Raw genomic sequence first — 23,380 nt, 5'->3', positions numbered from 1 at the left:
CAGCCTTATATGAGTATGAAGTTTGTCATGACACAGGATGTTGTTGTTTGACCCCGGAAGGGCTCATGGTTTTTGACCGCTGAAGCGGCACGCAGAAAGGAAGGACCTGCTGTGTTCGATCAATGTGTATGTATTTATGATCAATAACAAACCTCTTGGACAATGTTTTCTTTGCACATGGTGCTTATAAATAAATATAACGTAGGAACGAAAGAATGACACGTCTGAAGGAACATTATTTGACGCAACACAACAAGGAAACAGCGCGTCATCCAGGTCACTCCTGGGAGTCAAATAAACAACAAAGCTTAATATTTGATTAAGCTTCTACAAGTGTGTTGCTGCAATCATAAAATATATAAAACTATAACTGATGTATTTGTGTGTGTGGAGTTGCTGCCTCACAATAAATAACTGAGGTGATCTCTAACTGTATATTAAGTGTTTGGTATAGGATATGGTGATTGACTGAGTGATATAGAAAGACTCTGGTCTTTGTATGTAACTGGGTCCTGGTCTTTGTATGTGACTGGGTCCTGGTCTTTGTACCGTATGTAACTGGGTCCTGGTCTTTGCATGTAACTGGGTCCTGGTCTTTGTATGTGACTGGGTCCTGGGCTGATAATGGGCTTCCTGGACCTGACTCCACATTCATCTCACTGGTTCCTTCTCCTGCTTTTTCTCTCTCCTCTCCTCCTGTCTCATCCTCTGTTAAATTTTTAAAATGAAACGCCTCAGTAGACTGAGTCATGATTATTACATTTGTAATGGCATGTTTAGTCACAGTTTTACTTATCCAGCCAAACATCCAAATAATATTATAAAATGCTGTTCAGCCTTGAACGTGAACTTCAAATATTCTGATTCATGTCCTTTCATTTTTCAGCCGAGGCTACATTTACATCTTTATTGTCAATCTGTTGCATCTATAGGCTCATTCACTGTTTCTCATTCTCTCAGCTCTTTCTAAAAAATCAAGTTAAAAAAAAAGAGTTCTCCTCTCCTCTTTGCCTGATCATCCTCTGCCTTTCTTGCTGCAACAGATGATAACTTGATTGACGCTGCCTCTTAAAACTACGTTACATCGTTGCTCTGATTCATTTAAATGCCGTTCAAAAAAAATAGACCTGAAGTCAGGTAAGTCAAGTAAGTTTCGGTTTTAATGAAACGAAACTTAAAGAAAAATAGGAGGAGGACATAACAGATGTGTCAACCTCTGTCTCGCTCTCTCCTGTTTGTCTGCTGTGTATAACCCCTCCCCTCCCTCTGATCAGTGAGGACACAGACGCAACCGCACATCTTCACCAATGATATCCGGCTTTAACAGAAAAAAAGACAAGAAAAAAACTAATTGGCTCCCATCTGGCCGTTACGATCCCGACCGACACATCACTAGTGGCTGTGGAAAGACAAACGGGAAAAGGCTTAATCGAACCAAACCGTACTGATCCGTGCCGGACTGCTGTGAGGAATCGGGGCTCAGTAAGTAATAGTTATGTTATTCATAGTAATGTTAGTTATTTGTTCTGGTTCCTCATGTTGAAATCATACCATGTATGACAGTACTCATTTTTTAAGAGACTAAGTGAAAGTGGACTTTAAACACTTTAGTAGGTCTAACCAGGTTCTCATGTTTGCACATCCAGTAGTTGAACTTACTGCAGCATTTATTTCAAAATGACTCTGTTCACTGCTCATGGCCTTTTTTCTTAATCATCATGGTTATTTCAACAGAAGTCAAGTTTTGAACAAATGTCTTTTTATTTATATTCTTACCTTCTGCAAACACTTCAGCTTTACATACGGTTACTTTCTGAATGTACATCTGATAGGAAGGAGCTCTGAGGTTTTTATAAGCTTTTAATTTTTTTCCCGGAAACTCTTGGATGTCTCCTGTTAGGGATTTGTTCATCTTGGCACGGTTGCTCAATGTGCATTTTTTCGACCGGGAGTGGCCCTCCCCTCCCACTTTTTACCTTTGCTATGATAGATAAATAGTTTTTTTCACAGCTCAGGGTCCCACTTCTTGTGCGCATGAACGTGATGAACGTTTATGGATCTATCATGAAAATCATTGTCATACAAAGCATCTAATTCAGGTTTTTAATTAATTCACTTCATAGGAGTTAAATTAAAGGTTGTGATTTTCACTATTCGATCGCTCATTAAATTATAACAAATCAAATAGCTTATGCAACTATCCTTTGGTCTTAAAAATGTTTTTTCCCTTGTTTTATCTACGCCCCGAGTGGGTGAAGTCCATGACGCACCTTACAGTTCTTTGCTACTGTAGGACAGCAGACTGAACTGTGAGATCCTGAAGCCGCTTTCAGACGAGCTACTCTGACTTCATTCAAACACTAATGTCTAGATGATGTTTTTATCACAAGGCTGGCACCATCAAAATACACCTACAGTATATCAGCACAAATCTGTAACAGAACCTGACTCAATTAGAACAGGCAAAAAACCTGGAGCAGAACCAGACTCATGTACAACATCTATCGGTTGAGGCTGTATTGGGGTCGAGAGGGGAGAGAGATGCCAAACGAATAGAGATGTGTAAAGACAAACAGAGCAACAACAACAATAGCCTGTGACAATTCTGTAATGTGTCAGCTCGGTGTTTATCTGATGAGTCCTCTTGCTTTTTTTCAGGACGATCGTGTCAGAGAAACCTTGACCAGGATGGACAAAAGGCAGACAAGCGGTGCTTCAGACTCTCAGGTGAGCTCGCTTACGGCTTATTCTGGTTTCTGAAAACAGGATATTAGTTTTCATGCAAAAAAACAAAACAAAACACAATAACGTTGTTTTTGTACTTTTTAACAATTCCCAATATTTAGTTTCATATCATCAACATTCAGTCGTTGTTGCGAGAGCGCGGGGATCTCGGCTAAGCAGTTGGCATTTTTAGGAATTATTTTAATATCCTAGTTTGTTGCTCTTATTTACTACTTGACCTTAAAACCTCGACCCTGCCTCACTTTGATTGCTTGGTCTGGGCCGAGTGTGAATCTCGTCAGGAGGACCAATCACTGCCTTTCATAAAGATATCGCTGCTGCCTTGAACTAGAACATCACTATTGGTTATTAGGAGCGGTTAAAGAAATACACAGTTTTCAGCTTTTATACCTTTAAAGTTATTGAGTTATTACAGTTTTGAGAATATAAATCAGTTGATCACAGGTGCAGAACAAGTGTAGAGCAAAAGTCAAGTCCCAAAAAAGAAGACTGAACCAGCGAGAGAAGTTTGTGCTTCCCTCCTATATACTATGGTTGACTCTCAACATTTACGTCATGAAAATTTCAATATTCATTTTGGGTTACGTCAAAAATAATGTAGCAAAACAAGACAGATATGGTTATATGTGTGTTTCTCATGCAGCTGCAGGACACTCCCTTATCTCTAGCAGGGCACTTGTACGCACTCCACTATGTGAGCAGTCCAGTACCCCCAATAAGATTTACAGCCTGCACTTACACAAGCGGTTTTATGACCGCCAACTATTCTAACACATAATATGACACTCCTTACAATGTTATAAGTACACTTTATGCATGTAATACATATCAACTTTTTATGATAAGGTTTATAAAAGTAAAAAGATGACTATTGTGATTAGCTAAATTCAGCCTGAACTCAGCTTGAGTGAAAATTCTCCTGTGAGGGGGTCAAAGTGTCAGCCGAGCTTTCAGCTGTTGACGATGAGCAGTCTCCCTCGCTTCAGACCGGTGTGGTGAGGTGAATCATCTGGGACCTTTCAACATCGTTTACCTATACCTATATATATCTGTGAGCAGTATAAGATGGGACACCTTTAGGCATACTTCCTTCTGCCGTTTGATTTGATTGACTGCTGTGGTTTCAAGTGTCAGCCCACAGGGACCCCTACAAACCTGCCTTGCCTCTTTACAAGTTCCCATTTTTTTCTTCCTGGTTAAATAAAAGTTAAGTTCTGCTTCTATGGCCTGTTTTGTTTAATGGAGTTAACCTATGTATTCTTTCCTACCTACAGACTGATACATCCAGCAAAGGGAAGGTGACAGTGAAGAAGGAGGAGGATGATTGTACAGTGAGTCAGAAATTCACCACATGCATTACAATATTTTTTCAAATTAATAAATGCATGCATTTTTTTTTACTCTTTTCCTGTTTTTTTTTACAGGCTCAACATAATCATAGATTTAGCATTCAGTTCAACCACACAGACAAAAGAAAACAAAAAATCAACTGTAAACAGCCTCAAACAGTGCTAGACGCCATCAAATCACGTGATATTTACACAGAGCCGCAGTGGTCAGACAGAAACATTCTCATTCAGAAGGGAACAACTGATAAAGAATGTATAGTGGCCACACATTTCCCCTGTTGTTGTATCGAGGAAGGCGAGGTTCTGATCGTATCTAAAACACCCGACCAGGTCGAAGAGGAAAGAGAGGTCAGACCTCTGCTTTCAATGGACGACTATGTCATCTTCTACATCGATACGACAGGAGGAAAAAACACCAGAACAAAGAAACTGTTCATCAGCAATGAGGTCAAGAAGTTTAAGTTCCTGTGTGTTTATGCGGAGAAGGGGATAACAGTGGAAGAAGCTCTGAAAAGAGACGGGCGCTTTGATGACATCGCAGGCTTCAAACTGACCGACAATTCTGACCCGAACACGGTCATTCAGAGTAATGATAGCGTTGATGACTTCCACAGAAGAAAATTCAAGATTGAGCTTCCGAAGGGAAAGGGTGCAACAGGGAGAAAACCCCAAGACAAAACCCAAAACCCAAGACAAGCCTCAGACAAAACCGAACGTAGGTCTGAAAAAGTAGCAGCGCAGGAGAGACAAGTGACAGACAACACCCCAGGTCCATCAACCAGACCCGAACAGACCCCTGACTCGAGAGCAGGGGGAGGTGTGGTACATCAGAGAGGAGACAGTGTCTCGAGAGTTGACCTTGGAGAGATTGATCAAATTCTGCGTCAACAGTATCCAGGCCTGATAAAGTTGATGGAAAGTAGATTTCCTGGTGATTCTTTTCAGAAAACGCTGGAAGTGAGGAAGGAGAACTTTGGAAAGATCCAAAACACCTTCAGTAAAGTCCACATTATCAAGAAGCTGATAGAAATGGGTGAATCTGTCTGCAAAGTTGTTGTTGAGAATAAATGCGAAGGAACAGGCTTCGTGTTATTTAAGAACTTCATCATAACTAGCGGACACCTGTTTACTGACTGTGTTGAGGGAAACACACTGAAGGGGGATGTAAATGTGTACGTTATCTTCAACTATGAGGCTCCTCCGCCAGACAAACAATTCTACTCCTTCAAAGTAGAGACCTCACACATCTTCTACAAAGAAGATGAACTGGATTATGCCGTTCTTCAGGTCCAACCCGAGGTTCACAAATCTGACCAAACAAAGCCAATTACTCCACCAGCAGGGCTCCTGTGGAACATTGGGGAGCTGCCTGCAGATGGTGCAGCCTGTATTATTGGTCACCCAAAAGGGGATGTAAAACAAATAGATCTGACATCAATCATTGAGATAGAGAAGAGGAAGCAGGTTAGCGGTATAAATATAGAACCGCACTGTAAAGAAAACCCATTTATTCTCTGCTACATCAAAGAAAAATATGCTGGAGGCCTTGACAAGATCTTCAAGAGAAGAGCTGAAGCTCAGAAAGGGATGACCTACAACACGTTCATGTTTCACGGAGCGTCTGGCTCCCCGGTGTTTGACGCTTGCGGCCGTGTGTGTGGTTTGCACACATCAGGATTCGTCTATGACGTTCATAACACCCAACACAGCGTGATCGAGTTTGCGTACTCGATGGAGATAATAATGAAACACTTTGTGAACATGTTAATAGATGAAGGTGACATGAAGCTGTTGGAGGAAGTCAGGAAGGTAAACCCAGAAAACTCCGTCCTTAAAAAGATTTTTGAATCAGTGCGTGAGAGGCTGCCTACAGTGCTGCCTACAGTGCTGCCTACAGGTGTCAAGGAAGAGCAGGAAGACTTTGGGGAACCAATGGAGACATGAACACATCAGGCAGATTGTTAGGGTTAGGGATAAAATTCCAAAACTCTACTAATGATATTAATGATCTGATGTATTTTGATGAAATACCTGTAAAGTTAAAGATGTCGTTCTCTGAGAGCGCACTCACACTCAGCAATCTGTACAGTGCCGCAGCCACTTTGACCACCACAGTTCAGTGTCTTTGACCAGTGGAACAGCAGCGTACACTTCCTCAGTCCACGGATGGGAGAGGTGTGGAACAGTTAATGCACGAGCACGTGGGTTCACAACAGGAAGTCCTACGAGTAAACCTAAATACCTACTGATCTCTGTTTCACTGTCTCAGTCATCGTTCTTGGTCAGAGCAGGATTTCATCATGTCGCTCCATGCACTGCTCATTTGTTCCTGTTTTTATTCTGTTTGTTCATGTAATGCTTTTATTCAGCAGGTGCGAGACCACTTTGCCTCATGTGAGTGTGAGTTTATCTCCTAGGATTGTGTTTGTGACAGTGCAATTTGTGGAATGTACCTTTAAGACATACTGTGTTGATAATTGATGGTTGATTAGCTCTTTAATTGATGTACATTTCTTTTTTTCGTACTTGCTCTTGATTACTGTTCTTTATGCATGTTTTTTTTTCCTACACTTACATTTTTATCTGTTTTAATTTTTTTTGCACTGTGTGATTTTCTTCTGCTATCCTGCTTTGCTGCTGTAACGCTGTACATGTCTCAGCTCGTGAGATGAATAAAGGATTATCTTATCAACAGTGAGTGTTCGTGTGGACACTATTCTGCGGATGTTATATAAGACAGAAGCTGTATAACCGGGCTTTGTAAGGTCCTTGTGTAATAAACGACGAATATTGTGGAAACTTCAGACACGTGTGGTCGTCCTCTTTTTAGGTAACTTACTGTCTTCAACACTCTCCAAAACACTGTTAATCACACTCACATGTTCCCAACTTTCTTCCCTCCTTGTCTAAATGTTGAGTGACAGTGCAGTGTTGATGTTTGTTGTAATCTATATACAACATTATACAATGTTCAATTGAACTGAATGAAAAACAAGACAATATGTCACGTTATGTCAATCAATGGTTTCAATAACATTCTAAGTGTCGTCGGAATCTTGTTTTTCCGATTATTCTGACTGCGCGTGAACACGTCGTGGCATTTTGCCGTAGATGACAGGAAGCGATGAGGAGAGTTAGATGCCTTTAACATGTTATTAAACAAGGTAGTGGACAGTAACTCATTGTCGTTCTGTTTTAGCTTAAGACATAGAAGGAGTTTTCTTAAACTCGAGGTCTTCAGAAAAGTCCAACAACGAGTTTCATAGCTGGGAAGCTAAAGGCTAGCTGCGCTGTGCTAAATGTGATGCTAGCAGCTACAACAGCTGTTTTTTTTAAGACGCTTGCGTGACACTTTCTTTAGTGTACTTCAACAATACAGTTTACATCTCAATGTTCCTCATCAATGGCCATGAATTATTTCTAATGTTTCATTAAAGGTTGCTGCTTTTTGTTAGTGAACATGTGCATCATCCACACAGTGATGGTTTTGACAGTTTTAGCAGCAGTTAGCTTCACACCTGTAGAAGTGCAGGAGTTCAGTCAGAGTGCTGAAAGTGAGTGTCACGAGCAGGACACGAAGGCATCAGACACATTCACATCCAGGTGGAACATTTCTAACCTCATTAAAGACATAGACGAGCTCAGGGTGTCCTGCACGAAACTCACAGGTAACACTGATTCTTGTCCGTTTACAGGTGCATTTGTAAGAGGTTTGTGATGTCATGTCGTCGTACATCTCTTTACAGGCTCATTCCCAATCGATGAGATCGATGGCAACTTTGTTCGTACTGTCAAAAACTGCATTTTCTCTAAATCTATTCCAACTCCACTGAAAGGCCCTTTGAGACTGGCAGCCGTTTCCAAGGTGGTGTTTAAATATATTCATCATTTTATTTTTGCACCTTAAATGTCTATCTATCTATCTATCTATCTGTCTATCTATCTATCTATCTATCTATCTATCTATCTATCTATTTATCTATTATCTATCATCTATCTATCTATTATCTATCATCTATCTATCTATCTTCATCTGTGTCCACAGGATGTCATTGAAGGCATCTTGAATCTCGACGTGGCACTAACTCAGTCTGATGACTTTCTGAATTATGCCAGTGGTGGTCGACTGCTGCCAGGATCTAAACCGCTTGCGCACAGATATGGAGGTCATCAGGTGATCTGTGATTTATTTTTTTCCTTTTACTTAAAAAGAACAACAACAACAACAAAAAACAGTGTTTGACCTTTAGCTTTGTCAACAAGTAAATACTGCCTCTGTAGATTTAAAAGCATATTGCTGATGCTGATTTCATTTTTCTCCATCAGTTTGGCTACTGGGCCGGCCAGCTCGGTGACGGTCGAGCCCATTCCCTTGGTCAGTATACAAACAGGTGAGAGTATTTTTTTACTCCACAAACACAAAGTACTTAGTGATGCCTTAATGAAAGGACAAGTGCTCAGGAAACACATCCCTTATCCCAGTTATGTTCACATGCTCTACTGATTAGTTACACAACCTGCCTGCCACACACACATAGAACTTCTGTGTCTTATATTTAATTTTCTATTTTCAAATTTCAAATGTGCCAAAGGAAAGGAGAAGTATGGGAGCTGCAGCTTAAAGGCTCTGGGAAAACCCCTTACTCACGGTATGTTTCCTTCCATCTTCCTCTTCCCTGTCTCTCCTATTTTTCTCGTGTTTCATATCGCCAAGCTTGCCAACGTTTAATGCTGGCGACAAGACGCAACTATGTCTAAATAAAGAAGATCCATCTGATGCTTCAAATATCACCACAGATCCGGAGACGGTCGAGCCGTGGTCCGCTCTTCTGTGCGAGAGTTCCTGTGCAGCGAGGCCATGTTTTCTTTAGGCGTTCCAACCAGCAGAGCCGCCAGGTGACACTGAAGGATTTATCTGAATGGATTTGTTTGTGCAGGTTTTTTTTCATGGCATAGTTCTAACTCGTCATGACGTTTTCCTGTTTACTGTTCACAAACTGATAATACTCTTCTTCTTTGTAGTCTGATTGTAAGTGACGAGCCGGTGTTGAGGGATCAGTTCTACAATGGCAAAGTGAAGACGGAGAGAGGTACACGCAAAAAACACTTTGAAACTTGACGTTTCTACATGTCTGAGTTTGTTCTAGCTGATCAGATTTTGTTGTTGTTGTTGTTGTTGTTTATTCTTTCAGGCGCTGTTGTTCTCCGGTTAGCCAGGTCCTGGTTTCGGATCGGATCTTTAGAAATTCTGGCACACAGTGAAGAAGTAGATCTCCTGAGGTGGGTCTCTCTTGTTTTCAGGTGTTCTGCACACACTTTGGTGTCTTGTACTGAAGCATAATGTAGCTCCTAACACAACTTATTATTTTTTTAAGAAAGCTGTTAAACTTTGTGATAGATGAGCATTTTACTTCAATCAACTCAGAGGATCCAGATAAATATTTGGTAAGTATTTCATAAAACGTTTTTCTGGGTGTTTCTTCAGTATAGCACACAGAACAGAGGTTTTAAATGATCTCCATGATTGAATTAAATAAAGTGAATCTGAGTATGCTGTAACACGTGAAGCTAAAAGAGAGCTTCTTTTCACGCTTTGTCTTTGAATGTTTCTAGGTGTTTTATTCCCAAGTTGTAAATCAGACTGCTCACCTGATCGCACGGTGGATGTCCGTTGGTTTCGCACATGGTGAGAACCGTTTTCTGCCCCATCTATTTATCGCTCAGTCTTTAGCCACGCCCTCTGATGTATGTTGGGTCATCGCAACAGGTGTGTGCAACACAGACAACTTCAGTCTGCTCTCCATCACCATCGACTACGGCCCATTTGGCTTCATGGAGGCGTATGACCCCGGTGTGTACGATGATGCATGTCTGACTGTCAGTACAGTAACTGCCTGTATATCGGGCTCTTATTAAAGCTGTGCTGTTGCAGATTTTGTCCCCAACACCTCTGACGACGAGGGGAGATACAGAATTGGAGCTCAGGCCGACGTGGGATTGTTCAACCTGGAGAAGCTGCTGGTGGCTCTGAGTCCTGTGCTTTCCAAAAAACAGCACAAGCAGTAAGAATACCAGAACTTTGTGTGTCTGCAGAGAACCCGTCCTCTGCCTGCATTTTTAGCTTTAGTTTGACACGGTGCGTTTCTGAGTGGTGAGCTGGTGTCTTTCCCCCCGGCCAATTACAGCTCATACATCAGTTTACGTATTTTATGACGAAGTACTGTGAGTGCTTTTCATTGCCTGCGTGGCGTCCACTTCAGTTATTTCCTGAGTTTCCTGAAGTAGCATACTCAGAAGACTGTCCTAAAAGCTGTTGCTTTTGTTTAATGTAGTAAAGCTAACGCACGTAGAGCTCTGTATGTGCTCCTTTAGCTGCATCATTGAGGCATCTTGTTATTGAGCTACATCAGATTGTATTCAGGATTGTTTTAGAAATCAGGTTTCAAATGAAACCAAGAAAATCTAAGATATGTCGATGATCTTTTCATTCAGCAAACACGGATTCTTCATGACTCTCTTAGATTGCATCATGTCCTATTTGGTACGAACAGAAATGTCTTCAGTGTTGAGTTTCAGGACCAACAAATGTTTGCTTAGTGAGATGTTCTCCTCTTAATATATATAAACACTTGTTTCCTGTTTTCCTCTGTAATATCTCCTGATTTGACCATTTCTCATTTCAAATGTTTCGTAGATTTAAATCCCTTGAGGTGGAAAATTTTGTATGAAAAACAAACCAACTGGACAAACCGATTCTTAAAATGGAGGTCTGATAGATCTTATTTCATTTTTCTTCACGTCACTCTGACATTACTCTGAACCAAAAAACAAGATTTCTACTCCTGATATTAATCTCATGAAAGCACATCCAACATTTGACAACATGATTTTTTATGAACTAGTCTGATACAGTTCTTAATATTCAATTAATATTTATTTTTTCCAATTATTTTATTTGTGGGACAAACCGGAGCGAGCCGGGGAAAACCCACGGTGATGGTGTTGAAAGGAGAGGAGTTGTTTGGGTGGTAAGGTGGAGTCAGAAGGATTAGGCGCTGGTCTCCTTCTTCTTCTTCCAAGACTTTGGCTTTCTCAGTCCAATAGCATGTCTGAACTTCTTGAACCATGAAGCCTTCTCTGGGACCTCAGCCTGGAGTTCGGAAGAGGGATGCTCCTGCTCGCCCAGCTCAGTCTGATGCTCCTCTAAATGTTTCTCCTTCTCAGCCTTGAGTTCATTGGACAGCTCAAGGTTGAGCGAGGTCTGGAGACTGAGCTGAGCTTTTACTTCCTCAAGCTCTCTGGTACAAATGGCCTCCTGCATACGTTGCTCTTTCTCAGCCTTGAGTTCATTGGACAGCTCAAGGTTCAGCGAGGTCTGGAGACTGAGCTGAGCTTTTACTTCTTCCAGCTCTCTGATACTAATGGCCTCCTCCGAAGCCTTGTTCTTCTTGATTTCGTTCTCCTTTGCCATCTTTCTATTGAGGGCTTGTAGCTCAGCTTTCAAGTTCTTGATAACATGTTGGTCCTTCACCGACCTGTCTTCATTCGACTGGACCTCCTTCACAAGTTTACTTTGCAGGGTGTCAGCCTGATGTTGGACAGTCACGACATCTCTCTCATAACGTTGGCTGAGCTCAGTGAAAGAATTGTGGAGTTTCTCCATTTCTTCTTGAAGAAGCTCGTTCTTCTCTCTTTCTACCCGAAGCTCAGCAGCGACATTCTCCTTGCTTTGTTTCTGTTTGAGCTGCTTGTCCTCTTTCTCAAAGTCTTTCCTGAGGGTGATCACAAGTTCCTGCTCTTCCAAGAGATGCCTCTCTGGTGGACTCAAGGGGTCTTTTTCAGCTCTCAGGTCAGAGATCACTTCTTCGTCTTCCAGAGACTGTATTTTCTCCTCGAGCTCTGGCTGAAGGATGTCGGCCTGCTGTTCTTGGACGACATCGTCCTCTCCCCTTGGCATGTTCTTCACAGCTTCCATCTCTTCGGCTTTCTGTTGTGTGATTTCAGGAAAGTCATCACTGGAAACCTGCTGTTCCTCCACATCCACTTCTTCCTCGGACTGTGTTCTTGTCAACTCCTTCTCCAACTGATCACAAACCATGATTCTCTTTTTTCTTTCTCTCTTTTTCTTTTTGCAGCTTTGCTTCTCCGTATTCAGGTCTTTAACATCTTCTCCAAATGTATCGACAAAGTCCTCCTGCCGTTTGCATTTTCCAATGACCACTTTTTTCGAGGTCTGAGCCGTTTTTTCTGATTTTCTTTGTCGGGGCATTTTGACCGGCTGGTTGAATCAGTGTTAAAGGAAAGCTGACGTGAACAGTTGCAGTTGATTCTGATAAGGTTCAGTTGTCTGCCTTAGTTATGAGTTGAAGATATCTCCTTGTCTCAGCAATGTTACCTCTGACAAATCTGAAATCCGAATGACTGAAGAGCTGATAGCCAGCATATATATACTCTAATCATTGCTTTGATGACACGTTCAGGTTCCGTTTCCCTTTGATGTGAGTTCCAAACTTTCCTCTATTTTACCCTGCTAAACTTATTCACGTTTTCAAATCAAACAATAACAAATTACATGAGAATTTAAAATGGCCGTGAACAAGGTGAGAGTTCCAATGGAATGTTACCACAGCAACCGTTGCCACAGCAACCTGTCTGCAAGCCAAACGTTCTCCTCTCTTGGGTCGCTGTGTTTTGATATTTCAACCAAAATGTAGCAGTGTGACATCCTGAAAGCTTTAAAAGTTAGTCTGTGACTTTTCCATGAAAAATAAATACAGACTCAATCATCACCTAAGAGCCTCCGTACGTGTGAGGCGGTGACTTTGCTTCGAGTTTGTGCTCAAACACGATATCGAGTACGAAAATGAAAAATAACCACAGAGCCACCACCACATGAAGACGTCCAGTTATCATTAGTTACACTCAATATTTATCAGAATATACAAAACTTTCAACTTTTTGTTTTACACTGCAGATGTGCATGTTTGATAGCTAACTTGTCTTGCATTAGATAAAGCGCGATTTATCCTTATCCCGCTGCTTACAGAACAAAGACGAAGCGAACACACATCTGATGGAAGAATACCAGAACTTTGTGTGTCTGCAGAGATGGATGGATACTTTATTGATCCCGAGGGAAATTCAAGGCATCCAGTAGCAGTATACAGACAGGCAGGACACAAGACATTAGTTACAATACACACCTGCTGTCCCCCTCCCCTCTGTACACAATAATCCCCAAACAAGATTTAGGAGCCCCCTATGTGAGTAAGAGTAAACCTAATTACAGATTAAACCTGTGCAGTTAGCATTAGCATAAATGTACATAACCTGTGAAGGAGAGAAAAAGAGAAACCCGTCCTCTGCCTGCATTTTTAGCTTTTGTTTGACACGGTGCGTTTCTGAGTGGTGAGCTGGTGTCTTTCCCCCCCCCAGCTAATTACAGCTCATACGTGAGTTTATGTATTTTATGACAAAGTACTGTGAGTGCTTTTCATTGCCTGCGTGGCGTCCACTTCAGTTATTTCCTGAAGTAACATACTCAGAAGACTGTCCTAAAAGCTGTTGCTTTTGTTTAATGTAGTAAAGCTAACACACGTAGAGATCTGTATGTGCTCCTTTAGCTGCATCATTGAGGCATCTTGTTATTAAGCTACATCAGATTGTATTCAGGATTGTTTTAGAAATTAGGTTTCAAATGAAACCAAGAAAATCTAAGATATGTCGATGATCTTTTCATTCAGCAAACACGGATTCTTCATGACTTTTTTAGATTGCATCATGTCCTATTTGGTACGAACAGAAATGTCTTCAGTGTTGAGTTTCAGGACCAACAAATGTTTGCTTAGTGAGATGTTCTCCTCTTAATATATATAAACACTTGTTTCCTGTTTTCCTCTGTAATATCTCCTGATTTGACCATTTCTCATTTAAAATGTTTCGTAGATTTAAATCCCTTGAGGTGGAAAATTTTGTATGAAAAACAAACCAACTGGACAAACCGCTTCTTAAACTGGAGGTCTGATAGATCTTATTTCTTTTTTCTTCACGTCACTCTGACATTACTCTGAACCAAAAAACAAGATTTCTACTCCTGATATTAATCTCATGAAAGCACATCCAACATTTGACAACAGGATTTTTTATGAACTAGTCTGATACAGTTCTTAATATTCTATTAATATTTATTTTTTCTAATTATTTTATTTGTGGGACAAACCGGAGCGAGCCGGGGAAAACCCACGGTGATGGTGTTGAGAGGAGAGGAGTTCTTTGGGTGGTAAGGTGGAGTCAGAAGAATTAGGCGCTGGTCTCCTTCTTCTTCTTCCAAGACTTTGGCTTTCTCAGTCCAATAGCATGTCTGAACTTCTTGAACCATGAAGCCTTCTCTGGGACCTCAGCCTGGAGTTCGGAAGAGGGATGCTCCTGCTCGCCCAGCTCAGTCTGATGCTCCTCTAAACGTTTCTCCTTCTCAGCCTTGAGCTCATTGGAAAGCTCAAAGTTGAGCGAGGCCTGGAGACTGAGCTGAGCTTTTACTTCCTCAATCTCTCCGACATAAATGGCCTCCTCTAAACGTTTCTCCTTCTCAGCCTTGAGTTCATTGGACAGCTCAAGGTTGAGCGAGGTCTGGAGACTGAGCTGAGCTTTTACTTCTTCAAGCTCTCTGGTACAAATGGCCTCCTGCATACGTTGCTCCTTCTCAGCCTTTAGTTCATTGGAAAGCTCAAGGTTCAGCGAGGTCTGGAGACTGAGCTGAGCTTTTACTTCCTCAAGCTCTCTGGTACAAATGGCCTCCTGTATACGTTTCTCTTTCTCAGCCTTGAGTTCATTGGAAAGCTCAAGGTTCAGCGAGGTCTGGAGACTGAGCTGAGCTTTTACTTCCTCAAGCTCTCTGGTACAAATGGCCTCCTCCGAAGCCTTGTTCTTCTTGATTTCGTTCTCCTTTGCCATCTTTCTATTGAGGGCTTGTAGCTCAGCTTTCAAGTTCTTGATAACATGTTGGTCCTTCACCGACCTGTCTTCATTCGACTGGACCTCCTTCACAAGTTTACTTTGCAGGGTGTCAGCCTGATGTTGGACAGTCACGACATCTCTCTCATAATGTTGGCTGAGCTCAGTGAAAGAATTGTGGAGTTTCTCCATTTCTTCTTGAAGAAGCTCGTTCTTCTCTCTTTCTACCCGGAGCTCAGCAGCGAAATTCTCCTTGCTTTGTTTCTGTTTCTTTTGGAGCTGCTTGTCCTCTTTCTCAAAGTCTTTCCTGAGGGTGAGCACAAGCTCCTGCTCTTCCAAGAGATGCCTCTCTGGTGGACTCAAGGGGTCTTTTTCAGCTCTCAGGTCAGAGATCACTTCTTCGTCTTCCAGAGACTGTATTTTCTCCTCGAGCTCTGGCTGAAGGATGTCGGCCTGCTGTTCTTGGACGACATCGTCCTCTCCCCTTGGCATGTTCTTCACAGCTTCCATCTCCTCGGCTTTCTGTTGTGTGATCTCAGGAAAGTCATCACTGGAAACCTGCTGCTCCTCCACATCCACTTCTTCCTCGGACTGTGTTCTTGTCAACTCCTTCTCCAACTGATCACAAACCATGATTCTCTTTTTTCTTTCTCTCTTTTTCTTTTTGCAGCTTTCCTTCTCCGTATTCAGGTCTTTAACATCTTCTCCAAATGTATCGACAAAGTCCTCCTGCCGTTTGCATTTTCCAATGACCACTTTTTTCGAGGTCTGAGCCGTTTTTTCTGATTTTCTTTGTCGGGGCATTTTGACCGGCTGGTTGAATCAGTGTTAAAGGAAAGTTGATGTGAACAGTTGCAGTTGATTCTGATAAGGTTCAGTTGTCTGCCTTAGTTATGAGTTGAAGATATCTCCTTGTCTCAGCAATGTTACCTCTGACAAATCTGAAATCCGAATGACTGAAGAGCTGATAGCCAGCATATATATACTCTAATCATTGCTTTGATGACACGTTCAGGTTCTGTTTCCCTTTGATGTGAGTTCCAGACTTTCCTCTATTTTACCCTGCTAAACTTATTCACGTTTTCAAATCAAACAATAACAAAATACATGAGAATTTAAAATGGCCGTAAACAAGGTGATAGTTCCAATTGAATGTTACCGCAGCAACCGTTGCCACAGCAACCTGTCTGCAAGCCAAACGTTCTCCTCTCTTGAGTCGCTGTGTTTTGATATTTCAACCAAAATGTAACAGTGTGACATCCTGAAAGCTTTAAAAGTTAGTCTGTGACTTTTACATGAAAAATAAATACAGACTCAATCATCACCTAAGAGCCTCCGTACGTGTGAGGCGGTGACTTTGCTTCGAGTTTGTGCTCAAACACGATATCGAGTACGAAAATGAAAAATAACCACAGAGCCACCACCACATGAAGATGTCCAGTTATCATTAGTTACACTCAATATTTATCAGAATATACAAAACTTGAAACTTTTTATTTTACACTGCAGATGTGCATGTTTGATAGCTAACTTGTCTTGCATTAGATAAAGCGCGACTTATCCTTATCCCGCTGCTTACAGAACAAAGACGAAGCGAACACACATCTGATGGAAGAATACCAGAACTTTGTGTGTCTGCAGAGATGGATGGATACTTTATTGATCCCGAGGGAAATTCAAGGCATCCAGTAGCAGTATACAGACAGGCAGGACACAAGACATTAGTTACAATACACACCTGCTGTCCCCCTCCCCTCTGTACACAATAATCCCCAAACAAGATTTAGGAGCCCCCTATGTGAGTAAGAGTAAACCTAATTACAGATTAAACCTGTGCAGTTAGCATTAGCATAAATGTACATAACCTGTGAAGGAGAGAAAAAGAGAAACCCGTCCTCTGCCTGCATTTTTAGCTTTTGTTTGACACGGTGCGTTTCTGAGTGGTGAGCTGGTGTCTTTCCCCCCCCCAGCTAATTACAGCTCATACGTGAGTTTATGTATTTTATGACAAAGTACTGTGAGTGCTTTTCATTGCCTGCGTGGCGTCCACTTCAGTTATTTCCTGAAGTAACATACTCAGAAGACTGTCCTAAAAGCTGTTTGTTTTGGTTAATGTAGTAAAGCTAACGCACGTAGAGCTCTGTATGTGCTCCTTTAGCTGCATCATTGAGGCATCTTGTTATTAAGCTACATCAGATTGTATTCAGGATTGTTTTAGAAATTAGGTTTCAAATGAAACCAAGAAAATCTAAGATATGTCGATGATCTTTTCATTCAGCAAACACGGATTCTTCATGACTTTTTTAGATTGCATCATGTCCTATTTGGTACGAACAGAAATGTCTTCAGTGTTGAGTTTCAGGACCAACAAATGTTTGCTTAGTGAGATGTTCTCCTCTTAATATATATAAACACTTGTTTCCTGTTTTCCTCTGTAATATCTCCTGATTTGACCATTTCTCATTTAAAATGTTTCGTAGATTTAAATCCCTTGAGGTGGAAAATTTTGTATGAAAAACAAACCAACTGGACAAACCGCTTCTTAAACTGGAGGTCTGATAGATCTTATTTCTTTTTTCTTCATGTCACTCTGACATTACTCTGAACCAAAAAACAAGATTTCTACTCCTGATATTAATCTCATGAAAGCACATCCAACATTTGACAACAGGATTTTTTATGAACTAGTCTGATACAGTTCTTAATATTCTATTAATATTTATTTTTTCTAATTATTTTATTTGTGGGACAAACCGGAGCGAGCCGGGGAAAACCCACGGTGATGGTGTTGAGAGGAGAGGAGTTCTTTGGGTGGTAAGGTGGAGTCAGAAGAATTAGGCGCTGGTCTCCTTCTTCTTCTTCCAAGACTTTGGCTTTCTCAGTCCAATAGCATGTCTGAACTTCTTGAACCATGAAGCCTTCTCTGGGACCTCAGCCTGGAGTTCGGAAGAGGGATGCTCCTGCTCGCCCAGCTCAGTCTGATGCTCCTCTAAACGTTTCTCCTTCTCAGCCTTGAGCTCATTGGAAAGCTCAAAGTTGAGCGAGGCCTGGAGACTGAGCTGAGCTTTTACTTCCTCAATCTCTCCGACATAAATGGCCTCCTCTAAACGTTTCTCCTTCTCAGCCTTGAGTTCATTGGACAGCTCAAGGTTGAGCGAGGTCTGGAGACTGAGCTGAGCTTTTACTTCTTCAAGCTCTCTGGTACAAATGGCCTCCTGCATACGTTGCTCCTTCTCAGCCTTTAGTTCATTGGAAAGCTCAAGGTTCAGCGAGGTCTGGAGACTGAGCTGAGCTTTTACTTCCTCAAGCTCTCTGGTACAAATGGCCTCCTGTATACGTTTCTCTTTCTCAGCCTTGAGTTCATTGGAAAGCTCAAGGTTCAGCGAGGTCTGGAGACTGAGCTGAGCTTTTACTTCCTCAAGCTCTCTGGTACAAATGGCCTCCTGCATACGTTTCTCTTTCTCAGCCTTGAGTTCATTGGAAAGCTCAAGGTTGAGCGAGGTCTGGAGACTGAGCTGAGCTTTTGCTTCCTCAAGCTCTCTGATACTAATGGCCTCCTCCGAAGCCTTGTTCTTCTTGATTTCGTTCTCCTTTGCCATCTTTCTATTGAGGGCTTGTAGCTCAGCTTTCAAGTTCTTGATAACATGTTGGTCCTTCACCGACCTGTCTTCATTCGACTGGACCTCCTTCACAAGTTTACTTTGCAGGGTGTCAGCCTGATGTTGGACAGTCACGACATCTCTCTCATAACGTTGGCTGAGCTCAGTGAAAGAATTGTGGAGTTTCTCAATTTCTTCTTGAAGAAGCTCGTTCTTCTCTCTTTCTACCCGGAGCTCAGCAGCGACATTCTCCTTGCTTTGTTTCTGTTTGAGCTGCTTGTCCTCTTTCTCAAAGTCTTTCCTGAGGGTGAGCACAAGCTCCTGCTCTCCCAAGAGATGTCTCTCTGGTGGACTCAAGGGGTCTTTTTCAGCTCTCAGGTCAGAGATCACTTCTTCGTCTTCCAGAGACTGTATTTTCTCCTCGAGCTCTGGCTGAAGGATGTCGGCCTGCTGTTCTTGGACGACATCGTCCTCTCTCCTTGGCATGTTCTTCACAGCTTCCATCTCTTCGGCTTTCTGTTGTGTGATTTCAGGAAAGTCATCACTGGAAACCTGCTGTTCATCCACATCCACTTCTTCCTCGGACTGTGTTCTTGTCAACTCCTTCTCCAACTGATCACAAACCATGATTCTCTTTTTTCTTTCTCTCTTTTTCTTTTTGCAGCTTTGCTTCTCCGTATTCAGGTCTTTAACATCTTCTCCAAATGTATCGACAAAGTCCTCCTGCCGTTTGCATTTTCCAATGACCACTTTTTTCGAGGTCTGAGCCGTTTTTTCTGATTTTCTTTGTCGGGGCATTTTGAGCGGCTGGTTGAATCAGTGTTAAAGGAAAGCTGATGTGAACAGTTGCAGTTGATTCTGATAAGGTTCAGTTGTCTGCCTTAGTTATGAGTTGAAGATATCTCCTTGTCTCAGCAATGTTACCTCTGACAAATCTGAAATCCGAATGACTGAAGAGCTGATAGCCAGCATATATATACTCTAATCATTGCTTTGATGACACGTCAGGTTCTGTTTACCTTTGATGTGAGTTCCAAACTTTCCTCTATTTTACCCTGCTAAACTTATTCACGTTTTCAAATCAAACAATAACAAATTACATGAGAATTTAAAATGGCCGTAAACAAGGTGAGAGTTCCAATGGAATGTTACCACAGCAACCGTTGCCATAGCAACCTGTCTGCAAGCCAAACATTCTCCTCTCTTGGGTCGCTGTGTTTTGATATTTCAACCAAAATGTAGCAGTGTGACATCCTGAAAGCTTTAAAAGTTAGTCTGTGACTTTTCCATGAAAAATAAATACAGACTCAATCATCACCTAAGAGCCTCCGTACGTGTGAGGCGGTGACTTTGCTTCGAGTTTGTGCTCAAACACGATATCGAGTACGAAAATGAAAAATAACCACAGAGCCACCACCACATGAAGATGTCCAGTTATCATTAGTTACACTCAATATTTATCAGAATATACAAAACTTTCAACTTTTTGTTTTACACTGCAGATGTGCATGTTTGATAGCTAACTTGTCTTGCATTAGATAAAGCGCGACTTATCCTTATCCCGCTGCTTACAGAACAAAGACGAAGCGAACACACATCTGATGGAAGAATACCAGAACTTTGTGTGTCTGCAGAGATAGATAGATAGATAGATAGATAGATAGATAGATAGATAGATAGATAGATAGATAGATAGATAGATAGATAGATAGATAGATAGATACTTTATTGATCCCAAGGGAAATTCAAGGCATCCAGTAGCAGTATACAGACAGGCAGGACACAAGACATTAGTTACAATACACACCTGCTGTCCCCCTCCCCTCTGTACACAATAATCCCCAAACAAGATTTAGGAGCCCCCTATGTGAGTAAGAGTAAACCTAATTACAGATTAAACCTGTGCAGTTAGCATTAGCATAAATGTACATAACCTGTGAAGGAGAGAAAAAGAGAAACCCGTCCTCTGCCTGCATTTTTAGCTTTTGTTTGACACGGTGCGTTTCTGAGTGGTGAGCTGGTGTCTTCCCCCCCCCAGCTAATTACAGCTCATACGTGAGTTTATGTATTTTATGACAAAGTACTGTGAGTGCTTTTCATTGCCTGCGTGGCGTCCACTTCAGTTATTTCCTGAAGTAACATACTCAGAAGACTGTCCTAAAAGCTGTTGCTTTTGTTTAATGTAGTAAAGCTAACACACGTAGAGCTCTGTATGTGCTCCTTTAGCTGCATCATTGAGGCATCTTGTTATTAAGCTACATCAGATTGTATTCAGGATTGTTTTAGAAATCAGGTTTCAAATGAAACCAAGAAAATCTAAGATATGTCGATGATCTTTTCATTCAGCAAACACGGATTCTTCATGACTCTCTTAGATTGCATCATGTCCTATTTGGTACGAACAGAAATGTCTTCAGTGTTGAGTTTCAGGACCAACAAATGTTTGCTTAGTGAGATGTTCTCCTCGTAATATATATGAACACTTGTTTCCTGTTTTCCTCTGTAATATCTCCTGATTTGACCATTTCTCATTTAAAATGTTTCGTAGATTTAAATCCCTTGAGGTGGAAAATTTTGTATGAAAAACAAACCAACTGGACAAACCGATTCTTAAACTGGAGGTCTGATAGATCTTATTTCATTTTTCTTCACGTCACTCTGACATTACTCTGAACCAAAAAACAAGATTTCTACTCCTGATATTAATCTCATGAAAGCACATCCAACATTTGACAACATGATTTTTTATGAACTAGTCTGATACAGTTCTTAATATTCAATTAATATTTATTTTTTCCAATTATTTTATTTGTGGGACAAACCGGAGCGAGCCGGGGAAAACCCACGGTGATGGTGTTGAAAGGAGAGGAGTTCTTTGGGTGGTAAGGTGGAGTCAGAAGGATTAGGCGCTGGTCTCCTTCTTCTTCTTCCAAGACTTTGGCTTTCTCAGTCCAATAGCATGTCTGAACTTCTTGAACCATGAAGCCTTCTCTGGGACCTCAGCCTGGAGTTCGGAAGAGGGATGCTCCTGCTCGCCCAGCTCAGACTGATGCTCCTCTAAACGTTTCTCCTTCTCAGCCTTGAGCTCATTGGACAGCTCAAAGTTGAACGAGGTCTGGAGACTGAGCTGAGCTTTTACTTCCTCAAGCTCTCCGACATAAATGGCCTCCTCCATACGTTTCTCTTTCTCAGCCTTGAGCTCATTGGACAGCTCAAGGTTCAGCGAGGTCTGGAGACTGAGCTGAGCTTTTACTTCTTCAAGCTCTCTGATACTAATGGCCTCCTCCGAAGCCTTGTTCTTCTTGATTTCGTTCTCCTTTGCCATCTTTCTATTGAGGGCTTGTAGCTCAGCTTTCAAGTTCTTGATAACATGTTGGTCCTTCACCGACCTGTCTTCATTCGACTGGACCTCCTTCACAAGTTTACTTTGCAGGGTGTCAGCCTGATGTTGGACAGTCACGACATCTCTCTCATAACGTTGGCTGAGCTCAGTGAAAGAATTGTGGAGTTTCTCCATTTCTTCTTGAAGAAGCTCGTTCTTCTCTCTTTCTACCCGGAGCTCAGCAGCGACATTCTCCTTGCTTTGTTTCTGTGTCTTTTGGAGCTGCTTGTCCTCTTTCTCAAAGTCTTTCCTGAGGGTGAGCACAAGCTCCTGCTCTTCCAAGAGATGCCTCTCCAGTGGACTCAAGGGGTCTTTTTCAGCTCTCAGGTCAGAGATCACTTCTTCGTCTTCCAGAGACTGTATTTTCTCCTCGAGCTCTGGCTGAAGGATGTCGGCCTGCTGTTCTTGGACGACATCGTCCTCTCCCCTTGGCATGTTCTTCACAGCTTCCATCTCCTCGGCTTTCTGTTGTGTGATTTCAGGAAAGTCATCACTGGAAACCTGCTGTTCCTCCACATCCACTTCTTCCTCGGATTGTGTTCTTGTCAACTCCTTCTCCAACTGATCACAAACCATGATTCTCTTTTTTCTTTCTCTCTTTTTCTTTTTGCAGCTTTCCTTCTCCGTATTCAGGTCTTTAACATCTTCTCCAAATGTATCGACAAAGTCCTGCTGCCGTTTGCATTTTCCAATGACCACTTTTTTCGAGGTCTGAGCCGTTTTTTCTGATTTTCTTTGTCGGGGCATTTTGACCGGCTGGTTGAATCAGTGTTAAAGGAAAGCTGATGTGAACAGTTGCAGTTGATTCTGATAAGGTTCAGTGGTCTGCCTTAGTTATGAGTTGAAGATATCTCCTTGTCTCAGCAATGTTACCTCTGACAAATCTGAAATCCGAATGACTGAAGAGCTGATAGCCAGCATATATATACTCTAATCATTGCTTTGATGACACGGTCAGGTTCTGTTTCCCTTTGATGTGAGTTCCAAACTTTCCTCTATTTTACCCTGCTAAACTTATTCACGTTTTCAAATCAAACAATAACAAATTACATGAGAATTTAAAATGGCCGTAAACAAGGTGATAGTTCCAATGGAATGTTACCACAGCAACCGTTGCCACAGCAACCTGTCTGCAAGCCAAACGTTCTCCTCTCTTGAGTCGCTGTGTTTTGATATTTCAACCAAAATGTAACAGTGTGACATCCTGAAAGCTTTAAAAGTTAGTCTGTGACTTTTCCATGAAAAATAAATACAGACTCAATCATCACCTAAGAGCCTCCGTACGTGTGAGGCGGTGACTTTGCTTCGAGTTTGTGCTCAAACACGATATCGAGTACGAAAATGAAAAATAACCC

At 41.7% G+C, this 23,380-nt stretch overlaps 3 protein-coding genes across 7 annotated transcripts in view; 2 read left to right on the top strand and 1 right to left on the bottom strand.

Annotated features, from left to right (window-relative positions):
* Positions 1 to 1,221: 1,221 nt before the first annotated feature.
* LOC306834715 (serine protease FAM111A-like) lies at positions 1,222 to 6,898 on the top strand. 2 transcript variants are annotated; one of them, XM_079360813.1, is made up of 4 exons: positions 1,222 to 1,482; positions 2,659 to 2,727; positions 4,020 to 4,076; positions 4,170 to 6,898. In XM_079360813.1, the coding sequence occupies exons 2-4, from the start codon at positions 2,689 to 2,691 to the stop codon at positions 6,036 to 6,038; spliced, it is 1,965 nt and encodes a 654-aa protein (XP_079216939.1). In that variant the 5' UTR covers positions 1,222 to 1,482; positions 2,659 to 2,688; the 3' UTR covers positions 6,039 to 6,898. The 2 variants fall into 2 exon arrangements, with proteins under 2 accessions (XP_079216939.1, XP_079216938.1); XM_079360812.1 differs by lacking the exon at positions 1,222 to 1,482 and having other exon boundaries at positions 1,489 to 2,727.
* A 223-nt stretch (positions 6,899 to 7,121) lies between these two features.
* The window catches only part of LOC306834716 (protein adenylyltransferase SelO-like), a 51,986-nt gene continuing 35,727 nt past the window's right edge, over positions 7,122 to 23,380 (top strand). The window contains exons 1-13 of one of the 4 annotated variants that reach the window (XM_079360816.1): positions 7,122 to 7,258; positions 7,666 to 7,762; positions 7,841 to 7,959; positions 8,140 to 8,268; positions 8,421 to 8,485; positions 8,687 to 8,743; positions 8,892 to 8,990; positions 9,117 to 9,184; positions 9,287 to 9,374; positions 9,470 to 9,539; positions 9,708 to 9,780; positions 9,862 to 9,945; positions 10,027 to 10,156. In XM_079360816.1, coding sequence (XP_079216942.1) covers positions 7,244 to 7,258; positions 7,666 to 7,762; positions 7,841 to 7,959; positions 8,140 to 8,268; positions 8,421 to 8,485; positions 8,687 to 8,743; positions 8,892 to 8,990; positions 9,117 to 9,184; positions 9,287 to 9,374; positions 9,470 to 9,539; positions 9,708 to 9,780; positions 9,862 to 9,945; positions 10,027 to 10,156 — 1,094 coding nt within the window. In that variant the 5' untranslated portion in view covers positions 7,122 to 7,243. Of the gene's footprint in view, positions 7,259 to 7,451; positions 7,763 to 7,840; positions 7,960 to 8,139; positions 8,269 to 8,420; positions 8,486 to 8,686; positions 8,744 to 8,891; positions 8,991 to 9,116; positions 9,185 to 9,286; positions 9,375 to 9,469; positions 9,540 to 9,707; positions 9,781 to 9,861; positions 9,946 to 10,026; positions 10,157 to 23,380 lie in introns of those variants that run through there. The other 3 variants (XM_079360815.1, XM_079360814.1, XM_079360817.1) reach the window with 3 other exon arrangements.
* LOC306834718 (uncharacterized protein) lies at positions 11,124 to 16,160 on the bottom strand. Its single transcript, XM_079360820.1, has 2 exons — positions 16,091 to 16,160; positions 11,124 to 12,604 (listed from the first exon to the last, which is right to left on the bottom strand). The coding sequence occupies exon 2, from the start codon at positions 12,361 to 12,363 to the stop codon at positions 11,143 to 11,145; it is 1,221 nt and encodes a 406-aa protein (XP_079216946.1). The 5' UTR covers positions 12,364 to 12,604; positions 16,091 to 16,160; the 3' UTR covers positions 11,124 to 11,142.

Source organism: Symphodus melops (assembly GCF_947650265.1).
Source record: "Symphodus melops genome assembly, chromosome: 14".
In the NCBI taxonomy this organism is placed as follows: domain Eukaryota; kingdom Metazoa; phylum Chordata; class Actinopteri; order Labriformes; family Labridae; genus Symphodus; species Symphodus melops.
The sequence above is the reverse complement of the archived record's forward strand: the minus strand, read 5'-3'. Positions and strand labels throughout refer to the sequence as shown.

What these genes read in the sequence shown, in the direction of transcription:
- LOC306834715 (XM_079360812.1), top strand. Translation starts at nt 2,611, where the DNA reads ATGTGTCAGCTCGGTGTTTATCTGATGAGTCCTCTTGCTTTTTTTCAG. An exon ending in GCGGTGCTTCAGACTCTCAG is followed by an intron (nt 2,728 to 4,019) that starts GTGAGCTCGCTT and finishes TCCTACCTACAG; the next exon opens with ACTGATACATCCAGCAAAGG. An exon ending in AGGAGGAGGATGATTGTACA is followed by an intron (nt 4,077 to 4,169) that starts GTGAGTCAGAAA and finishes TTTTTTTTACAG; the next exon opens with GCTCAACATAATCATAGATT.
- LOC306834718 (XM_079360820.1), bottom strand. Translation starts at nt 12,363, where the DNA reads ATGCCCCGACAAAGAAAATCAGAAAAAACGGCTCAGACCTCGAAAAAA.